Here is a 24,279-nt window from a genome sequence, read left to right on the forward strand (position 1 = left end):
GAGAATGATTAAATTATTCATTTATCCAAGTTGTGACTCATAGGTACTGTCAGGCCTATATCACAATACGATCTTAAGTTAAGATCTACCAATACACAGGATAAACTCCGGAGAATGATTAAATTCTTCCTTTATCCAAGTTGTGACTCATAGGCATAAAAATGTCTACATCACAATGTGATCTTTAACTCATCTAGATCTGACAGTAGTTCTCTACTGTTTAGTACATTATCTAAGAGATCGCCACCCCTTAGATAATGAATACAAATGGTGAAGCCCATAATAGTCAATACCCTAACAATAATAATTTTAATTCAAAATTATTAATAATTAAATATACAAATCTATTACAATTCAACCATACCAAGTCTTTCCCTAAAGTGATCTATCTTCACTCGAGAGAGAAGGTTGGTAAGAATATTTGCAGTGCAAATGTATTCTAATTTTACAGTATTCCTATCTACCATACCTCTTACATAATGGTAAGGAATTTCAATATGCTTGGACCTGTCATGAAAAAATGGATTCACAAAAAGCTTGATGGAACTCTGATGACCAAATAATCCCACAAGTAACTTTCTAAGCCAAACTGCTTCCAAAAGAGGCCATTGTTGCGGCAATGTATTCAACTTCTGTGGAACTTTGTGCTACTGATGCTTGCTTTCTACATATCCAAGATATCATCGCTAAGCCTAAACTGAAACAGCATCCTAAAGTGTTTTTCCTATCAGTAACACTTCCAACCCAATCTGAGTCTGTGTACCCATGTAGGTTCAAGTCAACTTTCTAATACTTGAGCCCAAGGTTAAGGGCACCTTGTAAGTATCTCATGATGTGTTTGACTACAACTAGGTGAATTTCCTTTGGCTCATACATAAACTAACTTAAAGCATTAACAATATAGAAAATATCAAGTCTTGTATTTACCAAGTACATAAGAGACCCGATCATCTATCTATAAAGAGTAGAATCTATGGAGGGTGATTTTGTTGTTGCTTCCTTAAGTTTATGTAGATTAGTCTCCATTGGAGAAGACATAGGCTTGTAGTTCCACAATCCAAATCTCTTCAATATGTCTAATGTATACTTTCCTTGATTAAGTATAATGTTGTTAGAATTATGCCATACTTCTAATCCTAGGAAGTAATGAAGGAATCCTAAATCTTTCATTTCAAATTCTCTGATTAGATCTTTCTTGCATTGATCTATAAGATGATCATCACCTATTATTAGTAAATCATCAACATATAGTATCAATATTATCATATTATCTTTATCCTTTTTATAATAGAGATTTGGATTAGCTTCATTCTTGGAGAATCCTAAATCGGAGAGATACTTATCAATTCTTTCATACCATGCCCTTGGAGCCTGTTTAAGCCCATAGAGAGCTTTCTTGAGCCTACAAAGACTTTAGGGTTATGAGTTTGAAATCCTTTAGATCGTTCCAAATATACCTCTTTTGTAATCTTTCCATTCAAAAATGTTGTTTCCACATCCATCTGATGTACTTTCCATCCTTTTGATGCTACAATAGCTAGGATTGCTTTTAAGGAGGTGTATCTGGCAATTGGAGCAAAGGTTCCTTCATAATCAATTCCCTCCTTCTGAGAGAATCCCTTGGCTACAAATTTGGCTTTATATTTTTCAATGCTATCGTCACCAACATGCTTGAATTTAAATATCCACTTAGAAGAAACAACAGATTTTCCTTCAGGCCTTGGAACAATTTCCCAAACATTATTCTTAATAATGGATTGGTATTCTTCCGTCATAGCATTCTTCCCAACTATATGTTTAATAGCATTTGAAACATTGGTTGGTTCTGATTTAGATAAATCACTCATATTTGTTGCATAACTAAAAAAATTTTGGGTCTTTTGCTTTCTCTAAAGGTTCCAGATGGTGCAGCGAAGCACAAAAGTCTTGTGCTTCCTCTACAATCTTAATAGCCCAAAGTGGTCTTTTCTTAGAATTTTGAGTTTTCTCACGATTAAGATTTTGAATTTATCTTCAATTCCTTCAATGTTCTCCCTCTAAAACTCAGATTCAAGATTTTCTTCAGGACTAGGTAAACGTGTGGGATCTTCAGAACTAAGCACTCTTTTGAATGCTAAGTCTTCTTTAAATATTACATCCCTACTAAGTTCAATGTTTTTCTGACCAAGTATGAAAATTCTATATGCTTTAAATGTTTCACTATACCCGGCAAAAATACCTTTCCTCCCAGAGGATTCTAATTTAGTTCTCTTTTCTTTTCAAACATGTATGTATATTGGGCACCCAAACGTCCTAAGATGGCTTATATTAGGTTTAACCTTAGAAAAAAATTCTTTAGGAGTTTTATCTCTAAGGTGGGAGTTAGGACTTCTGTTCTGACTATAGATACCAGTACAAGAGGCTTTTGCCCAAAGATAATATTCTAAATTTTGATCAAAAGTCATAGCTCTTGTTGCTTCTATAATTGTTCTATTCTTCCTTTCTACTACCCTTTTTTGCTGTGGATTATAAGGAACAGTATCCTCCCTCTTAATTCATGCTTCTTTACAAAAATCTTTAAACAAGTCTGAAGTATATTCCCCTCCACTATCTGTCCTAAGAGTTAAATAATGTGTCTTGATAAGTTTTTAGTTAAGGTTTTGAATTCTTTAAATCTCTTAAGGATTTCTTCTAGTTCTTTACATTTTAAGAAGTAAATCCAAGTTTTCCTAGAGAAGTCATCTATAAAAAGTATGTAGCGCCAGAATCCTCCAAGAGAAGGAACAAACATAGATCCACATAAATCTGAGTGGACTAATTCCAAAACATTGTTAATTTTTCTAGTGCTATCATGAAATGGACTTTTGGTGTTCTTACCCAGAGCGCATCCTTTGCATATGCTTCAATGATCTTTATTCAACTTAGGTAAACCAATAACCATCTTCTCCATAGTCGATAAGCCTTTGAAATTTAGATGTCCTAACCTTTCGTGTCATATTTCGTTTGCATCGACAACTTCATGAATTAAGGCTTGAATAGGTTGACTAGGTTCTGTATTTAATTCATACAAGAATCCCTTTCTTTGACCAATCAACTTTGATTTCTTAAATGAAGAGTTCTTAGACAACGTCATTACTTCACTGTCCATGAATGCAACATTATGTCCATCATCTTCAAGGGATGTAACAGAGATTAGATTCCTCTTTATTCCTGGTACATAGAGTACTCTTTTAAGATGTAGAGAAATGGCCAACTTCAGTTTCAAGGTGCAATTCCCAATTCCTTTGACTGAATAAAAGGAATTATCACCGATGGTAACTTCACCATCAACTTCTTCTAATATTGAATCTAGTACTTCTTTGTATCCTGTAATGTGTCGAGATGATCTACTATCAATTACCCTACTTTGCTTGATACTTTATTTGATAGTGCAAAATACAATACGCGATTCTCAGGATCATAGTTTTCTTCTTTCTTGCTAACGTTTGTACAATTTACTTGTTGCTTTGTATTCTCAAGACAATTAGATCTATAGTGTCCAAAATTGGGATAAATCTTTCTTATGTTTGTCATTTTTTTTATTACCCTTCTTCTTCTTGAAGTGTTTCTTCTTGCCTTAATAGGAATTTGTGTTGAGAACATGAAATTCTTCATCTTCAGTTTTCAATTTTTCTCCTTTCTTAAGTTTCCTAAATTCTTCTTGAAGGCAATCTCCTTTGAGTCTATTGAAGTCTGGAAGATTGTCTCTAGCACTTACTCCTTGTGAGAATGTTTCCCATGAATCAGGTAACCCATCTATAGCCATAAGTGTTAGCTCTTTGTCTTCAATTATGGTCTCTATACTTGCGAGTTCATCTATTAGACTAGCTACCCTTAGGAAGTATCAATTCATAGATTCTCCTTTCTTTAATTGTATATGATTTAGTTACCTTTTTTAGTGCAAGGGTTCTAGTCGCATTGTTAACCTCATATGCATTTAATAATGCATTCATCATATTAAATGATGTTTCATGTTTCATTAGCATAGGTTCTATTTCATTTTTAACCCCATCTTATATGATTTGCATGGCCTTTATGTTTCCTTTACTCCAGATAGGTTTATGAGGATCAGCATGAAGTCGCTTGGATTCTTTATCAACAAACTGTATTACATCATTGTCTTCAAGAATCATCACAATTCTGAATTTTCAAGCAACAAAGTGCTCTTTTCTATAAAACCCATCTTCAAGTCTAATTGTGCTTACCATTGAAGGTAGGAGTTGCTAGATATTTTAAATCTAATTGTCAATTTGCAAAGCCAAACTTCGACTACCAAAGCTCTAATACCATGTAAAGTGTCTACAAAATCTGCTAAGATAATTCCTTTCTTTATTGCTGAAGATGGTCTTAAGTACAGACCTGTATATGAAGTGTAACTAATAATATAGTAATTATTTTGGAAATATTCTTATCCCTGCAATAAATCGTACAAGGCAGTAATGTAGAGGAGCAGACTTAATTGTATCTTGTGTGTCCTCTATCCTCATTCTTACCTCATCTTTATATTACACTCAAGAGGCATGTCCTTAGAAAGGACATGACTCCTCCCAAGTCAACCCAATATAAAGTAGGGATTATCTTGCCAAGATCAGCGTCTTCAATGAAATATAATTAGTTAGTAAAGATACTAACTAAAACTATGCAGAAGAACATTATAATATCTTCCCAAGATAGACGCCGATTAGGTTAGATTTATATAAGAGGCCAATCCTTTCATAAGGAACTTCATGCTTTATTAGATCTTGAGCGATCTACAATCAGACCAGTATTATTATCAAAGTAACAGACTTAACAGATTCGACCCTGTTTTTGAGTGATTTGTCAATTTCGTAAGTAAAATGTAGGGTTTTGTAGGATTTTGCAATAAATATTTATGTCTTTTTGTAATTCTTTAAGGATTCTAATATGAATTTAATGTGCTTTCAATGCAAACAAAATCATAGAAAATCAGGTCAATGATTGGTCAACAATTTTTTAATGAATTGGGATTTTTTCGAGGAAAAAATCAGCTAGTTGAAGGACAAAGAACTAATCAGGACATTTTGGAGATTATTACTTCTATGCAAAGAAAAATACCTTACCTAAAGCTGACTAAACAAGATACAGTGCATTTAAAAGTTTTGGTGCTTTCAAGTATACTTGGTAAACATCTTATACCTGCATATATGAAAAGTTTAAAGGAAAATAACACAATCCAGCACTATCAAATACATTGTAGTATTATATGTTCCATTAATGTAGCGTTATCATTGTTCACTAATAGTAATTAACCTTGAATATAGGATTTTAGCATTGTTTCCCCACATAATATCTAACTCAGTTCTATTGGTTTTTCCTGTCAATACTCTTGAGCAATTCCTCTATGATTTCATGAATGTTTAGATAGGTGAGAGGGAGATGAGCAGAGGTAGATCTATTTTCCAAGTTCTCATAGGTCAACAATTTGGATACATGAGTCAGTCAGAGGCTTATGTTGCTTTGCAGGGGCTTTTTGAGCTGTTTTAACTCTCGAGTGGCTTGGGATAGTTTCCTAGATTTTAAGAGGGATCCCTACTTTTTAGGAAATGATTAGGAGCTGACCTGGTAGTATCAAAGAACCTCCAAGATCATTACAGAGACTTCGGTGGTCTACTTTAGGGAAGATCCATATTTTTAAAAAGGAACGAGTAGTTGGCTTAGAGGGCTCAAGCATCACCCACGATCACGTGGCTTCAGTTAGATTTCAACTCGAAGTCTAGATGTGCATCACCCACGATCACGTGGCTTCAGTTAGATTTCAACTCGAAGTCTAGATGTGCATTTTATGAATAAACTGAGAAATGTCTACATATTTCCTACGTTGGGTTTGAATTAAGTAATAATAAAGTGAATATGCTCCACAGAGTTTCCACGACGGGGACATTTTAGGGAACGGGGACGAGGACGTTTTTCCGGTATGTGTATGGGTCGAAGCCAAAATTTAGGGGACAGGACCTCAAGGAACGGCAATTAAAAACATAGGGGATTTTTTTTATATAGAGACAAAATTCAAATATGCGTATCATAACATTGATAAACCATTCACCATACACATTCTAGAAGATCAATACATGAAATATTATCAAATGGAAAACACTAAGTACTTTCATCATAACAATATCACATACATATATAGATAAAATCAAAATGAACAAAGGCTCCAAGTATCATGCTGAAATCATAATAAAATAAAGAGAAGTCCAACTAAAATAATTAGTAAACACTAAACACAATCTTTGCTCACTGCTGCTACTGCTCTTATGTCTTTTTTCTTCCTCTTAGCAAGTATGTCAAATCTGAAAATGAGTAGAAGAGTTAGAGTTTTAATAGACCAAATATGGATTGCATATTTTTATTATGTCTTTAAGACGACTATGGGCCACGCGAACAGCGAAAATTAGAAATTAAATGATTTTTAGGGGGTGTTTTGCCTTTGCCAAATTGGCTGGAGAAAAAGGGGATGACCAGCAGTTTCGGAGATGGGTAGGGGATGGCAAAACCGTTCCCAGTACTGCTGGCTGTCCCCAAGTTTCCAGCCAAAAAAAATTGGTCATTTCGAGGACGTTTCGTAATTTGCCAAAAAGGGGACAACTTAGGGGATGGCCAAAATCTGTCTCCGCATCCCCGTTTCATCCCTATTAGGGGTACGACCCCAATACCATAGGGGACGCATCCCCGTGGAACACTAGCCAATTATTATAATCAATTTACATTATAATAAGACCTTGGCCCATTTTCCTGGGAGTATTCATAGTGAGCTATTTTATTAAAAGGGAGTCAATATTATTAATGGAGAATTATAGCTAGGAGTTCAATTTATTTGGAAAGGGATTGTTCTAATAAAGTTACTTTTAAATTAAAAGAGTAAAGCCCTAAAAGAGTTCGATCCAAATGGAGGGATATGGGGAGAAATAGGAGGAATTGAGGTTTCATTTGGCATTCTATCAGATTATTTCTTCGTAGCAATTGCTTGTTCCAGCTCTAGAGAGGGTTTGAGCATAATTTAGATTACAAAGAACAAAAAATCTTGGCAGCTTTGGGAGATGGACGAAATCCATTCCTTCCAGATTACAGTTTTCATCACCATTCAAATATTGGAACAGTGGACAGCAATTTTTGGAAAAAAAATCATTTTTAGATTTGTACAGGTAGGTTACGTCAGCAGTTTATATTGGCAGACCTGTATCCGTATGGCAGAATATTTCTTGTTGGACACCACATCCTAGCCTTACCTGTTCCAGGTCGCCTGGTTAGCTTGGCATGAGAGTTTTGGAGCATTGTATAGGTAGAAATCATATCTCCAGTGCAGTTCCATGGTTTTGTAGACAGCCCCAGGAAAATATAAGCAGCTTCAGCAAGCTGTACCTTTCTACGATGCAATAGGTTCAGTCCCAATCCTGACGTCGGAGCTGGTGAGTTCATTACAGAGCAGATCACGGCTGTTTAACTGGATCAGACTTCAAGAAGAGTACTTTCAGATGTAATACAGGTGTACAAAGTCATTTGGAGCTAATTAAATTCAGTGCTTCAGTTATTTTCTTGCATTTTTGTATTCCAATTATCATAGAATCACAAAAAAATCAGATAACAACAAAATACAAAATATCATATATTGCAATGACAAGACCAAAAGCTTAACTTCATTCAGTATACGCTGGCCAAAGATAAGTTTTTAGACAAACTTCAGTTAATTGCCATAGAAATTGGATTGGGGATCTTTCTGTGGTATCAAACCATGATATTGTCAACCTAAGGGTTCTGAGTTCACTTCTATGCATCCAGGCAGATCTGAGATAGATAGGTATTATGTCCACTTAGGAACAGGTAGATCATAAAACAAAAGATCGAGCAGATATGGGCAACTTACATGATTGCAGTAGGAGTCCCCGACAAAGCGGAAGGTAGAACCAACATGACACTAACAATGAGTCATTTAGGACTCTCGTGAATATGCAGCCACAAATAGTACAAGCATTAGACAGGCTACAGGATAGCCTTGATTGGTTGGAGTTGGGTCAACACAAAGATTTGCGTAGCATACAAGACAGAGGAAATAGGTTTGTTTCAGTTACAGGCAGTCACGGGATTAGCATGGCTCATTCTTCGGATGACAATGCATATAGTTCTCCTAGACAGGACAGAACATGCATACGTCCAACCGATAGGCCTTTACAGGCACATTTTGCTCAAGCGCCAGTAGACCCACTAGAGGCTATTGAGTTTCAAGACACAATCATGGCAGCTACTTATGAGAAATAAGCACTTCCAAAGCATGTTAAAGATGCTTTCCCACTACCCCATTACTGTGCACAGACTCGGCACAACTTGAAGACTAGCAGAGATAAACAACCAAAACAAAAGCAAAATGGAGATCTCAAGTGAGTGACCAGCAAGCTTACGTTATTTCCTTTTTGACCGTAGCAAGAATATCAATGGCCGGGCATGTTGTACTAGACTTGGAGGGTATTGCATATAATTGGTGGCACCATGGTTTGGTCACCCATAACCATGGATTCATATACTCTTACACAAAGTTCAAAGAGCAACTTATCACTAGATTCAATCCTAACAATGTGGAATTATGTTACAGTGACCTAGCATTGATGAAATAGACTGGTCACGTTGAGACATGTTAATGAGTTTCAGCAAATTGTTGTGATGGTTTCAGAGATGCCTCTCAAGCATCTAGTGATGTTATTCATTCAAGAGTTGTAGGTGAGATTATGAGGTTTGATTACAACTTTCAAGCCCAATGTTTTACCATACTGGGTAAACGGATTAATGCATATAGACAATAGATATGAATAGCAGAACTTCTTATTATTATTCGCATATGCCAAAGATATTACATTATGCTTGATAAGATAAGATGAATACAATGCTTCCCGAAGGGGGTATAAATACTTTCCGAAGAACCTTCCCGAAGGGGTCCGTCAGCTACATGACAATTACCGAAGGGCCCATCGGCTACATAACAAGAACCTTCCCGAAAGGGTCCGTCGGCTACATAAGAAGAACCTTCCCGAAAGGATCCGTCGGCTACCCAATATTTACCTACGACATCATCCCCCCCAAAAGAAGAAAGTCGTCTCCGGACGACAATTACAAAACAAAATACATTAACTGACTAACTTCAATAAGATAAATCTGCTTTTGTCGCATCACTTTCACATTCGTTCTGTGCCTGAACCAAACTGGTCTCTAGCCCACATAGCATCTGTAGCCACTGTCTCCTAAGTCAAGCTGACCTTGATAGCCACCAATGCCGCTTTCTCTGCTTCCAACTCTGGGTCCACTGAGCCAAGTGCCACTGAACTGCCTTCAACTAGATGATCAACTCTTCCCAAGCTCTCTCTGCATCCACCAAGACAGCTTCACAGCCAACACCTACTCCAAGTGTAACACCCCTCTCGAAATGCTTGTTCTGTAGATCTTTCCACCTCTAGCACACTATGCCTGCAGCAGCTCCAAGTTTCATCAACTGGTCACACTTCTCACGACTGATATCCGCAACGACTGGGGGTCCAAGGGACAACGCCCTTGGCAGGGTCGAGGGGCAACACTCCGAAACTCACAGAAAAATGCACGGAACACACTATTTCTGCAATTTCTCCTAATCCCACACTCTTTCTGGCAACCGCTGGTGCTTTCCCTTCCCTATGGCATCATCTAATACTCATTATGAGCATTCTTGATTTGTTGACGTTTTTTTTTGTTTTTTTTTAAAGCTCTTCTACTTCCTCTTTCCTGCAAACCCATTCGTTTCGTACGGCTACCAGGCTACAGGAGAGGCTGGACGTATCAAGTATCCCATCCCTCAAGTTGACGCCTTTAAAGTCCGTACATGATAGGTTGGGGTTGAATCCTCAGATCCGTACTGCAACTAGTCTTGTTCAATTCGTACGGCAACCTATTATGACAAATTGAATCTTTTCCTTGTTTGGGAATCCTACGCCTACAATAACACGAGAGCTCCAAACTCTGTATGGTTACTCCTTCAAAAACCCATACAATGTCTAAAAATCGTACGGAGGTACCCGACGTGTCCTTTAGGTGTGTCGTTTCTACCTGCGTTGCTCTCTAGATCTTTGTGCGGGCTTCCTGCAATCTCTTCTTTTCCTCCGTCAAATCAGGGCAGAGCTTCGCCTGTTTTCGAGTGATTGCCAAAACTTCTTCCTCATCCATCCCAATAGTAATCAAGTTTACTCCGAACTTCGGGCACTTAGCATCGTCATGATCGCCAGGTCCACACCATCGGCATAGCAACTGCGGTGTGTTCACCGTTGTGCACTCTCGGGCAAAGTGACCCCACAAATTGCATGCGCGACATTGACTTATTGGCCGTCCATTCGCATCCTACTCAATTCGACTCCTTCCGCCATTATTGTTGTTGCCGCTATTGTTGTTGTTTTGCCCTCTACTATTATTCTTGTACCCACCCTAAGTGGCACCATCAATGTTTGCATTTCCGTTCCCTCCTGACGTGGAAGTTGCCTATGTAAGAAGCACCTGCGGAGATCCTCTGGTTTTCATGTTAAAGGGGCATTCATTTGTCGAATGGCCCATGATTTGATAAATGTCGCAGAATTGGTTCTTTGGACAGGATCCTTTCGTATGACCATCGGTTTTACACTCTATGCACCACAGCTCACTGCTCTTTGTCTCCTTCTGCATATTTTTAAACTCCTTCATCATGTGGATCATGTCCTTCTAAAAGCACGAACCTTCTTGCTGCTGCCTTCATCGTCACTACTATCTTCTCCTGAAGATGCATCGTCATCTGAATCGGACGAGCTACTCTTCTTCTTCTTCTTTGTCTTCTGCTCACTTTCGAGGTTCATTGCCCAATTGTACGCTTCAATGTATGTCGATGGTGGCACGATCTTCATCTTCTTTCGCAGTTTCAGGGGAAGGCCTTCAATGAACCATCTCTTTTGTAGCCCATCAGCTGGGTTATTCTCCATTTTATTGATCAGGTCCTTTAACTTCCTAGCGAAGACTCGAACTGTTTCATTCTTCTCTTGCTTAGTATTGAATATCTCCGCTACAATCTCATTATCGTCTCGCAATATTTGAAATTCCGCAATAAATTCTTTCTTAATATTATCCCAACTGTTTAACTTTTGTAGCTCTGTCTCAGTAAACCAATCAATTGCAACACCCCGTAGGATAGCGAGAAGTTGTCAGATCCATTCGTTTGTATCTGTTATGCCATTTGCCCTCCAGATCGTTTCACATTTTTTCTAATTTCGGATCGGATCGGCGATTCCTTCACCATTAAATTTAGGCAACTTTTCTTTTGGTCCTGCTATTATTACTAGATGTTGTGGGTTTTGTTGTGTACCTGCACTGTTTTGCACTCCCGTGTTGTTTTGCACTTCCGCACTGTTTTGTATCACACCTGCGCTGTTCTGCACACTCGCGTTGTTCTGCACACCTTCATTGTTCTACACACTCGCGCTGTTTTCGATACTCGCATTGTTTTCAACACCCGCGCTATTTCCAACACCCGCGCTGTTTTCAACAGTCACGCTATTTGGTGAAGAAGGGTTTTTGTCAACCGAAGCTGTCTGTTCTGGAAGTATATCTTGGACGAAGAGTTCACTCCACGCTTGTGCTCCCTCGGCACTCCGAGTCGTGCGAGTCGATCCCCTTCCATCTGGATTCTCTTCCCTCGGTGTATGCAGGTTCAAAAACTCCTCCCTTGCTTCTTCCACCAAATTGACCCGCTGTTGAGTCTCTTCCAAGAATTTTTCAGTGCTTTTGTGTCCGTTGGTAACTTGCTGAAATCTCCGTCTGCGTTCAACCTGTTGTGCCAAAATTAAATTTTCCTGCGCAGCATGTATGTCGTCCTTTTCTTTCAACTTATTCTTATTCTTGTTCAATTGATTTGGCATTTAGTCTTCATCCGTCTGTCTGTGCACCAGGTCCATCAGGCAACGGCGCCAAATGTTTTACCGTACTGGGTAAACGGAATAATGCATACAGACAATAGATATGAATAGCAGAACTTCTTATTATTATTCGCATATGCCAAAGACATTACATTATACTTGATAAGATAAGATGAATACAATGCTTCCCGAAGGGGGTATAAATACTTTCCAAAGAACCTTCCCGAAGGGGTCCGTTGGCTACATGACAATTACCGAAGGGCCCATCAACTACATAATAAGAACCTTCCAGAAAGGGTCCGTCGGCTACATAACAAGAACCTTCTCAAAGGGACCCGTCGGCTACCCAACATTTACCTACGACACCCAAGACCTGGGAGGAAGTTTTTCAAACCACACTTGCGCTTGACACTTCTCTGCTACCTACTTCTTATTACCCAAATAAGAAGCCTTCCAGGAGCATAGAACCATCTTAAAGGCCCTCTACACAAGTCGAGAGTGCACCACTGCCTCTAAGGATGGATCATGAGACACAATGATTTGAGGAGGAAACTTTTCTTTGCGTGTAGGGAGCTATGGGAGTTTAGACATAGATACCTTAGGAAACACAAAACACATCCCATTGAGGTTCATTCAAATGTGAAGGATGAGCATATTCAACATACAAATTCTGAAGTGTAATCCTGATGCAGTTGTTGAGGCACGTGATGTTGCATATGGTACCATTGCTACTATTTTTGGTGTTCCTAAATATCAGCCTTTCATGTTGGAAGGAAATGTCAAGGAACACCGGGTGTTATGCATGGTAGACAATGGTGCTACTCATAGTTCCCCCAATGTATGTTTTGTTGTAAATGAAGGGCTAGAAGAAAACAAAGAGGAATTTAATGAATTCCTGTCATCCATAATGGGTTGAACAAGAAGGATACCACAATTATCTTTTGTGTTAAATAACTATTCTTTCACAGATGATTATGTTATTGGTATTAGTGGAGGGACGGATGTGGTACTTGGTGTGCAATGGCTGAAGTCTCTTGGGAGGTATATCCAAGATTTCAACAGAGTTTACTCACATGGGTAAACATATTGTGCTTAGGGCACTAACTAATGGAATTAAGAGCGGGGCAGCTAAGAGTATGTCAGTTTGCCTTGAATTTGGTGCTTTGAAGACATGGATAAAAGTAAAGAAATCAGTTCTAATTTTCTGATGATTAACAGAAGTAATAAATTCTTAATTTCTCATGACATTTCAGCCTCAGATCATTGGGAAGTGAGTAGTATAGACTCTGTTGTGTTTGGGACACAAGATGTAAGCATAAGGCATGATAAAAAAATTTGATGTGTCGTATTGTAGGACTGATTTTAAATACTTTGGAGTACCTGAAATAGAGCAGTCTCAAAAATTTAATGATGATTGGTTAAAAAGGGCAAGACAATTGGCTCATCAAGTCAAGCTCCACCTTCAACAGTTTTGAGACAGTCACCACCCTTTACATGGTAATGAGCAAAGGATTGCCAACATAGAAAATTCAATTGTTGATCATTTTCTGGATGATAAGGATAACTTAATTGACGACAGTCCTAGTGGGCCAGCCAATAAAGAGTTGTCTATAATGGCCGTTGGTGATATACACATCTCATCTTTAGCTATACCATCTACTTCACTTGATCGGAGAGCGATGTCTCTGTTGATTGGTGACTTCATATTCTTGGACTTCCAATGGATTAGTGGCTTCCCTTGTCGGAATCATATAGCATGCCCTGAGCTAGTATTGACTACTTCAGTGTTTAACCACTATCGCAGTACTAAGAGATATACCTTTTGAATAAAGACGGAGTAAGCGGTGATTTTCTTGGATTAGCCTTGGTTGGGTTACATGTTTAATATCATTTTGGTTTCGGGTCTGAGTTATGACAGCACAGCAAGTTATGACAGCACAGCAAGGTGGCCATTTGTGCAGATTTCTTGGCATGTGCGAGTTCATTCCCACATTATTTAGATATTCTGCATACGAGGGTGGGTACTTTACGGTGATGATGTGTTAAACATTTAATAAAGCAGGGACAATACTTTGTTGAGCAATCTGAGAAGTGGCTTCAATATTGCATTGGCATTTCAGAACTCTGGTAAGTTGTTTCAAGCATTGAGGTTACATGGCATTTATATCAAATTGGAGTAGCGGAAGCAATAAGAATTCTACCTACAACTACTATGGGGTTGTAGTGGTATAGTGATCCATTGTTTGTGGATAAGCAATCTCTGGGAAGAGGGGACTATGATGCCCTCTTTCTAGGTGACAACCAGATCAACAATGATTGATCCAAGTTCTCACAGGTCAATAGTATAGATAGGGGATTCAGTCAAAAGCCTACGGAGCTTTGCAGGGGCTTTTTGAAAGGTTTTGAGAAATTTGGAACATTTTCCAAGATTTTTGCAAGGATCCCCACTTTTTCGGGATTGACTAGGAGTTGACTGGGATGCATCTAGGAGTTGGTGGTAGTTACTACTTCTTAGGGAGTACCCCTATTTCTTTTACAGGAAGTGTCAGTTCGCATGAAGGGCTCAAGCATCATCCTTGAACAGATGGCTGCATTCAGATTCTAGTTCTATGTTCAGATGTGCATTTGATGAATGAATTGAGAAATATTTAAATATTTTCTAAATTAGGTTTAAATGAAATAATAATAAAGTGAATGGCTATAATCAGTTTATATTATAATAAGTTATAATAAGACCTTGGCCCACTTCCCTAGGGGAAGTGATAATAAGTTGTTTTCATAAAACGGGGCTAATGTTATTATTATTAAAGGAGGATTCTGGCTTGGAGTTCGATTTAATTAGAAAGGCATATATATTAATAGTCATTTTAAATTAAAAGACTTAAACCCTAAAAAAGTTCAATCCAAATGTAGGGAGATAGCAAAAGTTAAAAAGAAAAATTGGGGTTTCATTTGCATTTTGTCAGGTTATTTCTTTATCAGCAATTGCTTTTTTGGGCTTCGGAGAGAGCTTGAGCAGAATTCTGACTACAAAGAACGAAAACTCTTCACAGTTATGGGCACTGGACGAAACCCCAGCCTGCTAAGCTACAGATTGCATCACCATTCAGAGATTGGAACAGTAGACAGTGATTCATGCAGGAAAATTTCTTTTCAGCTATGTAGAGGCAGATCAAATCAGTGTTTTATAGTGGCAGACCTGTATCGCTACAGAAGAATATTTCTTATTATACTTCATACCCTAGCTGTACCTGCTCCAGTTTCTCTGGTTAGCTTGAGGTGAGGGTTTGGGAGCATCATACAGGCAGAAATCATATTTCCCATGCAGATCAGTGGTTTTGTAGACAGCCACAGGCAAAAATTAAGCAGCTTCAGCAAGAGGTACCTTCCTAGGCCGCAATTGGTTCAGTCCCAATGGCCATGTCAGGGCTGGAGAGTTCATTACAAAGCAGATTGGGGGTGTCTAAGTGGATCAGAGTTCAAAACTAGTGCTTACAGATATTATACAGGTGCGGAAGAATACATTTATAATCAAATTTGTGGTTGATAATCTTGCTGGAGCAATACCAGGTCTGGTACTACTTGATGTCATTCTATTGGTTGAAATAAAAATCAGAATTACTTCAATTTGGTGTGCAAGTTATTTCATTAGTTCTGGTTATTTGAAAACTCTTGAATGTTTACAAACATATTTATCTTCTTATTACCAAATGTAGTATGCATCAGTCTACTGAATCGTCTCAAATTGTTTGAACCAAGATTGCTAGGAGACTGGTACCAGTGCTGTTATGGGAGACTGGTCCCATACCAGTACATCTGTTTTGGAAAAATAGATGAGGTACTTGGAAACACCATATATATATATATATATATAGTATCTTAACAAGCATGACTTGTTGGAAGATATTTTTAATATCCTTCAATGTTTTGGATACATAAGGGAGTATATAATCTCATTGTACTTTGTGACTGCATAATCATAGATCCTGAAGCCACCCGTCATGGGTCCTTAATGGTAACCCGTGCTTTCAACATGTTATCCCAAACAACCTTTCAAGCCATATTTGACTGGTCCCTGCTTTTATTTCTAATTTAAAGTCTAGTGGGTAAATAAACCCTTGCATGAAAGTAAAATATAAATTGCAAAACTGTGTAACATATTCCATGTCTGTTTTAAGCAATAGAAAAGTATCAAAATGCTCGTGACATTTTGCAGGTTGTATTTATTCATTTTATCAAACTTACCAGTTTGGATGCGAGTATAAGAACCATAGGGATTTGGATGTGTTTGGTTGTGTGTGTATGTGTGTACACAAAAACAAATTCAAGAGATATACAAAATTGTAAAACAAAGTCATGTAATAGCATAATACTTCATCATAGATCAATGCCAAATGCCAAGTTCAAAAATTTGCAAAAAACCATATCCAGACACATCCACATCCAGACACACCCACTATTAAATTTTATATTAGCTATGGTTAGATCCCTTCAGGCCGAAATAGATAGCAGAAAGGTTGATTAAATTATTGTGATTGATAAAATATATATTATATTATTATTGTGACATATAATTATTATTTATGCAATTATCGCATATTAATTATTTATATAATTATTAATAATTGGAGCCACTTGGGAGAGGGGCATCCCTTGATGAAGGGGCACCACAAAAGGTGTAAAGGAAGATTAATCTTCCTCTCTTGAATAAATATACCACATTGTCTTACTTATCGAGAATAAGCAGTGCTCGGTGGAGACAAACGTGGATTGTCTATGGCTGGAATGGCAAATCAGTGCCTGTGGTTTAAACAAGCACAGAAAAACAACACCTGCATCCAGACAGTATCCTGCAACTTGATTTATGGTTCAAACAGAGATGCAAGGAAACACAGGTGGAACCATTCAATCAGGAGCAACTCCACCCCATTCCTAGTATGTAGGAATGCGTAACAGTCCCATGACGTGTCCCAAAGGGTTACAGACATGTCTCCCTACAACCATGGGTTGAACACATTTCTATAATGCTTCCTACAGGTTTTATTGTATATTTCATGCAATTGGCACACATAGCACGGTCTTGGAAGTTTCTTGACTCTTAGAATCAGTAAAACAAGCAATTGATAGGAAAATAGTATATGTAACAATGAGTTTTTGTGATGAAAGCCTTGCTTGACATTTCCCTGTAATTTCAGCTATTCGTATAATTTGGTCTCCTCTGGAAAAACCCTCTTTAGACATGCATTATATTCTTTATGGTGAGCATCATGGAGAATCATTTCCTGAAAAAAATGTAAAGATGCCTTTCAGAAGTTAAATAACAGAAATACGTATCTATTTTTCTAAGATACCAACTCCCTGCTGGAATGGCCGGATGCTGGTTCTGATGTGTCTAGATGCGTGGGTGTGTTATGGTGCTGCACAGATTCTCCCTAGATGCACTTCCTGAGAGCATCCAGGAAGCATCCAGGTGCATCTAGAAGGCACCCACAGCCGAAAGGCGTTTTAATGGATGAATTTTCAGAACTATCACTTCCAAAAATCAACTCATAAATGAGCAATGATGGATGCTGTGCAATATGGCAACTATAAGGTACTCTAAAATCGAGTAATTTACTAATGATCTTAAAACCAGTACAACACTGTTAATGTCTGATATAACATTTTAATATTTTGTTAACTGAACCAGCACTATGACTGACATAACCTTTCAAAATGCTAGAACAGCACCTTACATGACTGATGTAAGCATCCAAAATGCTGGCACAACACTCAATAGTTTATATGATTGTTATAATTTCCATTTTTATTATGATTGATACAGCACCATTTATGACTCATGTGACCTTCAGAAAACTGAAACAGAACCTTATACTACTGATGGAAACCTTCCACAATGCTGTAGCAGCACCTTATATGACTGATGTAGCATTGAGGATTGATAGTTGGTGTTTGGAAATGATGTAAACCAGCAATTTTATTACTAATCACAGGGCTTGGATTTACTGATTAGTGATTTTACTCCTCCAAAACTAGTGCTCAGCTAAGGTTAACTGTGATGTCCCCTCTTCTGGGTTAAGGTTGAATGCTGTAACCTGCAACCATTAGCTAGTACAATGGAGAAAAAATGTATATAAAACCATATTATAAATATTGAACTAAATGATTATTAACCTAGGTCCTAAATACTACCCCTTGCTACCCTTCCTAATCCTTCCTAAGTGATCCTTCTCAAACCACCTAACCCTCTAGTGAGAACTATATCTCAATTAGGTAATTATCATAGAAAGAGTGTCTTCCTTAGGCCTCTTTGGGATCTCTGACAACTCTACTCGGTAGAGATCCCACCTCTAACCAAGTCTCGTCTTTGACATATGCATATGTTTGACCACTACAATATATATTGCCTCTAAGAGATTCTCTATAAATCTCTCTCTGGGATCCTAACCCCGACATTCATTTCTGAATGCCCTCTAGTCTCTGAGTTCCTTTTTAAGGAAAACTCAACATCCAAGAATGGATGTCTATAGTCAATGATCTCTTTGGTATTTATGAGAACTTAGAGTTCTCATCTTTGACATAGTTTGTATCATTCCTATGTCACACACACACACACACATACATATCCTGTGAATATCACAATGAGATACTCTGATTGTTTGAGGTCTGCAACTATATTTTCTTATTCTCTTTTATTACTCATTTATTTGTATACTGGATCTGTCATATATATATATATATATAGCGGATCAACCTGGCACGATTCTTATGAGAGTATGCTGATGAGTTACTTCTATTTGTTTTGCTCCTGTTTCGGTGATTGGCTTGATACTTTCTATCTCATGTTCACATATCTATCCGCTATCTCCTCTCCTGGTGTTTCTGTTTCGCGGCAAAGACTCCTGTGTTTGTCTTGTTAACTGTTCACTTGTGTTTGCTTGCCACTGTGTGTTTGTTCTACTCCCTTCTAGCATTGAATATGGCTAATGCAGATAGAATTCGTATTTCAGAATTTCTTTGATATTTCTATGAACAGTGAATACAAATAACTTGCTTTGGCAACCTTTGTCTTATTGTTTTCGCAGATGCTTCTAATTTTCCACTCAATGCTTTCTTATCTTATTTTATGATTATTGTTCCTTATATCAGCCATGGTATCTCTGCTCATTGCTTGCTTATATCGATATTCTCACTCCTATTATGTTTGATTGTCTTTTCCATAGTCACGACTTTTGTTTATTTTCTTAAAATCTCCATACTCTGCATCACAACTTCTCCTTGCCTCCTCCCCTCCCAATTCCATTTGCCCAGACACTCATATATACAATGGGCCAGTCTTATAAGGATGGTTGTGACCCTTACTTTATGATGCCCGATCAGTTTTAAATGATGGTGTTGTATCTCTTGCTAAATGTAATTAAAATAGATATTGTGAGATAAGGGTGTTATTCTTATTATTATTGGGTCTTTGATAAATACATTAATATAGATGAATATTATAATACTTATGGTATCTATTGTGCTTTCTATTATGTATGGATCCATATGATTAATAGTTGGTAGCGTATTTGATAATTCATATCCCTTTACTTTGATCTATATCTATGAAAATACTTATAAACTTCAGATGTATATATAAGTTTTTATATATATATAATATATATATATATATATAATCATAATTTATTATTTAGATTTTATCTCACAGAGGGGATATTACATTAACTGGAAATGTCATAAACAAGTCAGATCCAACAGATTCTTACGATTCCCTTCATCAGTTCTTACCTTATATTTCTGAAAGACTGAATTTGATTAGTGAATCTTGAGTCTTGACTCTTAATTGATAAACATTAAGTTTTGATTTTGTAACACAAATTGCATTGGAATCTTGAACTTGAGTAATTTACTAATTAGCTATTTCAAATTGCATATTTGTCACTTAGTGTTTGTGAAGTTTCAACTATCAATGCTGAAGTATCATGCTATGGAATGGTTTATTTTTGCATATTTCTCGCATTTCTTTACGTATATAAATTATAGTGCATGCACGCGCGCACGCACACACACATCCAAACGCATCCAAAATCCAAAAAAGAAAAAATAATTGCGCATCCAATTCTTGCATCTGCATCAGCATCAGCATCAGCGACCTAGCTATTTTTAGTTTGGGGATATTTTATAGTTGTGGCACTTTCACAAGAATGATATTTAACCCTTGGTTTGAGTACAAAGCTAACTAATAATGCAGGTGCAAACTGTCACAAAATCACAAAAACGACAAGTGGCTTCTAGTCACAAAAATGACCAGTGGCTTCAAGTCACTGTGAGATTGCAATGGTTATTGGCCTAGCCTGTATTTATTTGGATAGTAATTGCATAATTCTATGTATATGAAATCAGAAAAATCTAGTATATCCTAAAAACATAACTGCACAATTAAAATGACAAATTTAAAATTTATAAAAAATCATCTTCTGTGGGAGTTAACCCATGAATTAGTTTGGCATCTCAAGATGGCCTTTATCAATCGTCATTGCACTAATGACATTTTCCCTGATTCCCAAAACCTTTGCCAATGGGGAAAGCAGCTAGAGGATGAGAAGGAAAATGTAGAAAATGTTCACCATTCATCCACTTGCTAAAACCTGCTTAGAGGTGATTGTGTACTAAGTGATTTACTCATTGCCTTGTACTTCCTACACATTGAAGTCATCTTGAGATCACTAGACACCATGCATATTCAATCCCAAAACAATTAAATGATCCTGTGAAAGCCTTCACTTAATTTTAAAGAAATCAAGAATGCTTTTATGGAATATCATTATAGAAAAACCTTTAAAATTCACAAGTAAAAAGAGATGTACTATAATCTATTTCAAGAAATAACCAAGGAATATTTACATTCGGAAAATTTTACTTACAATAGGACCTTGCCCGCTTCGATCCCCATTGCAACAAATGTGTATTGAGCGCTATTTCACTGTTATCTCTAAAATGTTCTCTAATTACAGCTCGAGATCCTCCAGTTTTGATTCCATACGTTCCAAATGGTTCTCCAAGAGCACCTTGACAATTTGCTGCCCCACAATGGCACTTCACATTTGGTCCAAACTGTATAAACCTGCTCATTGATTTCAATTTACATGGTCAAGATCAGGATTGATGTATAATTTCAAATTTTTCGGTGAACAAAAATAAAGCATTCTGGATTTTAATAAAACCAAATGGATCACAATGTCATCATATTCCAAGCATCATCCTTCAAACACTCAGCACAGATCAACATCACAAGTGAATGCAAATCATCAAGTTTTCCAGGAATCTTCCAATAGATATACTAGCGAAAAGGAATATTTGACAATACAAAATAGTACTACCACCATTAATTGTCCATTTACTCCTGTTAGCTGGTTATCCAAAAGTATGATCAAGTTTAGAAGAGAGCTATAGTTGGCTATTTAAAACTTAAATTTGGTGGGCCTCTCCTAAAATTCATTCCTTGCAACTGCTGTTCGTAGTAGGAAAACTTATCAGGATTCACAAGTCAAAACCTAAAACGAATGAGACTAGCTACATCTGTGCACTGATGCTACCAAGTCTAACAAAAATTTTGCCATGCTTCAAACATGGCCTCAGAAGTCTGAACGCAGACTCACCAATGTCCAGAAAAGTAAAGAGAACAACAAGCCATTACAATATTTAAGGCCCATTTGTTTCCTGGAGTTAGATGGAATTGACATTTTCATATACCAAACTTGGCATATTTGATGTTGGTTTTTCCAAAGACAAAATGGAATAAGAATTTCTAATTTCTAATTTAACCTCAAAACCAGCATATTAATCTTCTTTCGAAATACCTGAAATTGGAAAATGAATTCCAATTCCACTTAAAAGGGAATTGAGGTAAGACAACATTTTATACTTTTTAGCATATAAACCATGTGATTCTGTCAGTTTCAAGTGTCAAATAAAAGTAAATGAGCTTTTGGTGTGCTAGGGCTTTATGTGACACTAAAGAAAAGAGTGTGAATGATATTTATGGAAATTCAGTTCTTCCTTAGCTCTCTAAACGGTAATATGTAGTTTCAGGCTAATCGGGTGTAGCTCAATTCGAGATCTTCGTGAAAATATTTTGCTTGGTAAGCCTTTCTCCCACCTTGTTATCCTATATGATTTGGGCAGCAATCTTTACTCTTACATGTATGTATAGTTAGTTTTAAGCATTCCAAAAGTTTGACCATTTTCATATGTATTTGACTGCAAGGATATGAATAACATTTCAGAACAACATTTTTTACCTTCTAAAACTTTAATGGAAAATAAATTAGACTGGGTTGTCTCAGAACACTTAAGGGCCTTCTACAGTTAAGTAGTCTCATATATTTTCTGTGTTTTTAGCAACTGGAAGAGTTGCTGCAGTTTGATAACAGAAGGGGGGAAGAAATAGTTGCTGCAGTGGAATATGGAGTGGAAATGGATATTGCCATAAACTTTTGCCCATTAAAAATTTGCTAATGATAATTAAGAATATAGACGCTCTGAAAGGCTGTGCGTGGAAACAATGGAAAACTGTTAGGTGGATGGAGAAATCTCACAATTATATCACATTTTGTTCCTGATAAAAAAAAATTAAAAACTAATACCAATTTCAGATTTATGGAACCAAATGCAGAAAATGCATCTTCTTGCTCACTCATTTTCCAGGTAAAACAAACGGTTCCATCCATATTCTGAAAGCCGTTTTCCAGATATAAAACTTCCTGAATTGAATTCCAGTATCTGGGAATTTCAACATTCTACAATTCCACGAAACGAACGAGCCCTTAAATGATTCACTGTTTTCCGGCTCATTTGATCTTTCTTAAATGCAACTCAAGCAAAGACGAGCAACTTAAAAGCATTTTCGAATATCAAATCAAATTTGGAGTGCATTTGACAAAGCCATGTATATTGTTTCCCTTCTTTAAAAAATTTCAAATGTCAAAAGCTAAAAACTAGGTGTGCTGCTAAGAAAAGATCTATTTCACATTTTCTACCATCCGTACTATTGTTCAGCTCTATTTTATCTTTCCGTTTTGCTGCTGGAATTAGAATTAAATTGGCATTTAGAATTCTTAAAAAATTATAATCAGTTGTTTGGGTCCGCAAAATCAGAATTGGAATTGGAAAATTATAATTTGGTAATGCCCATTTAGCCCCAAAACCTGGATTTGGTATTCCATCTAAATAGGTGGAATTGCTCTACAAAAGTGAGCATTGGAGATTAAATGAAATCAAAATATTTTCAAGTCCGCCGGACATGTTTCTAGACAAATTGGGCATTGAAATGTTTGACAAGTGCCAATGTGCACAAGAGTCGACACCTTCATTGCTCGCGACTCGGTGAATATAGATAAATGTCTAAAGCCGGAACCGCAAAGTCCCATCCATTTGTGGATGTTCATTTAGAAACGACAAGTGTTGTATCTGCTCTTATGATGATCGAAGCCGATGATGTTGAGTAATGAATGCATAAGAAATGCAGAGATCACCATAAAACTGAGTATCTATCTTGCATGCATTGTCCCAATACAAGCACAACTATAACTATAGAACCTATAGCAAGAGTGCTTGTTCCAATACTCCTTATGGCTATTGACAACTGGAAAATGCCCAAATCATTTGAATGTGGGGAAAGTTGTGCATCCAACATGTCTCTACACAAGAACAATAATGGGAAATGAGCATGGTCTACAAATAAACCCACTCGATTGAAGTCCATCACACATAATTGTAGGTCAATGTATCACAATTATATGAATTTGTAGTGATCAAATGCTGAACCCTCATGATGAGAAGTATCAAGCTTGCGTCCGTAGGGTATTCTCAGATTCCATAATCTCGAGGAATTTCAAAATTTTGTTTGGCAACTATCAAATTACAGGGTCACATGTTAGATCAAAGTTCACATTCGATGATCATAATGCTCGTTCTAAATGGGTAAGGATAAGGGATGATTGTTTTGTCACATACATAGCAAAAGCATTCGCATCCTTAACATATCTGGATCAAGTTCAGAATTCAGGAATCTGTGGAGAGTTGACAGGGGTTTGCACTGATGAAGATGTAGTAGATTCTCTACATCGATAAAGGCGTTGCCATTGCACTCACTACATTACGCCCAAACTCAACCCTCTCCAAAAGACCTTGTGCCCAAGAAATCCTCTTCCTTAAGTCGAGTAAGTAACCTTTGTTTAACATGGCAGTCTTATTTGTTTTTATCTCAAATTTGGGGTCTGTAAAACTTAAAATATGCTTATTTCAGTGATATTCCAATTCGAGAAATGTGCAACCAAATAGAGGAAAT

The 24,279-nt window shown here is 37.1% G+C and overlaps 1 protein-coding gene across 5 annotated transcripts in view; it reads right to left on the reverse strand.

The window, feature by feature from the left end:
• The window catches only part of LOC149566113 (uncharacterized), a 227,600-nt gene that overhangs the window by 30,702 nt on the left and 172,619 nt on the right, over positions 1–24,279 (reverse strand). For 4 of the 5 annotated variants that reach the window (XR_016362121.1, XM_089819540.1, XM_089819542.1 and 1 more), the window contains one exon: positions 20,855–21,054. Coding sequence is in view for 3 of the 5 variants with exons in the window: in XM_089819540.1 (XP_089675666.1) it covers positions 20,855–21,054 (200 nt within the window). In the remaining 2 variants the exon portion in view is untranslated. Of the gene's footprint in view, positions 1–20,854; positions 21,055–24,279 lie in introns of those variants that run through there. The other variant, XM_089819543.1, reaches the window with a different exon arrangement.

The sequence above is a fragment of the Cupressus sempervirens genome, chromosome 3, assembly GCF_028749045.1.
Source record: "Cupressus sempervirens isolate cs-2001-9-10 chromosome 3, ASM2874904v1, whole genome shotgun sequence".
NCBI lineage: Eukaryota > Viridiplantae > Streptophyta > Pinopsida > Cupressales > Cupressaceae > Cupressus > Cupressus sempervirens.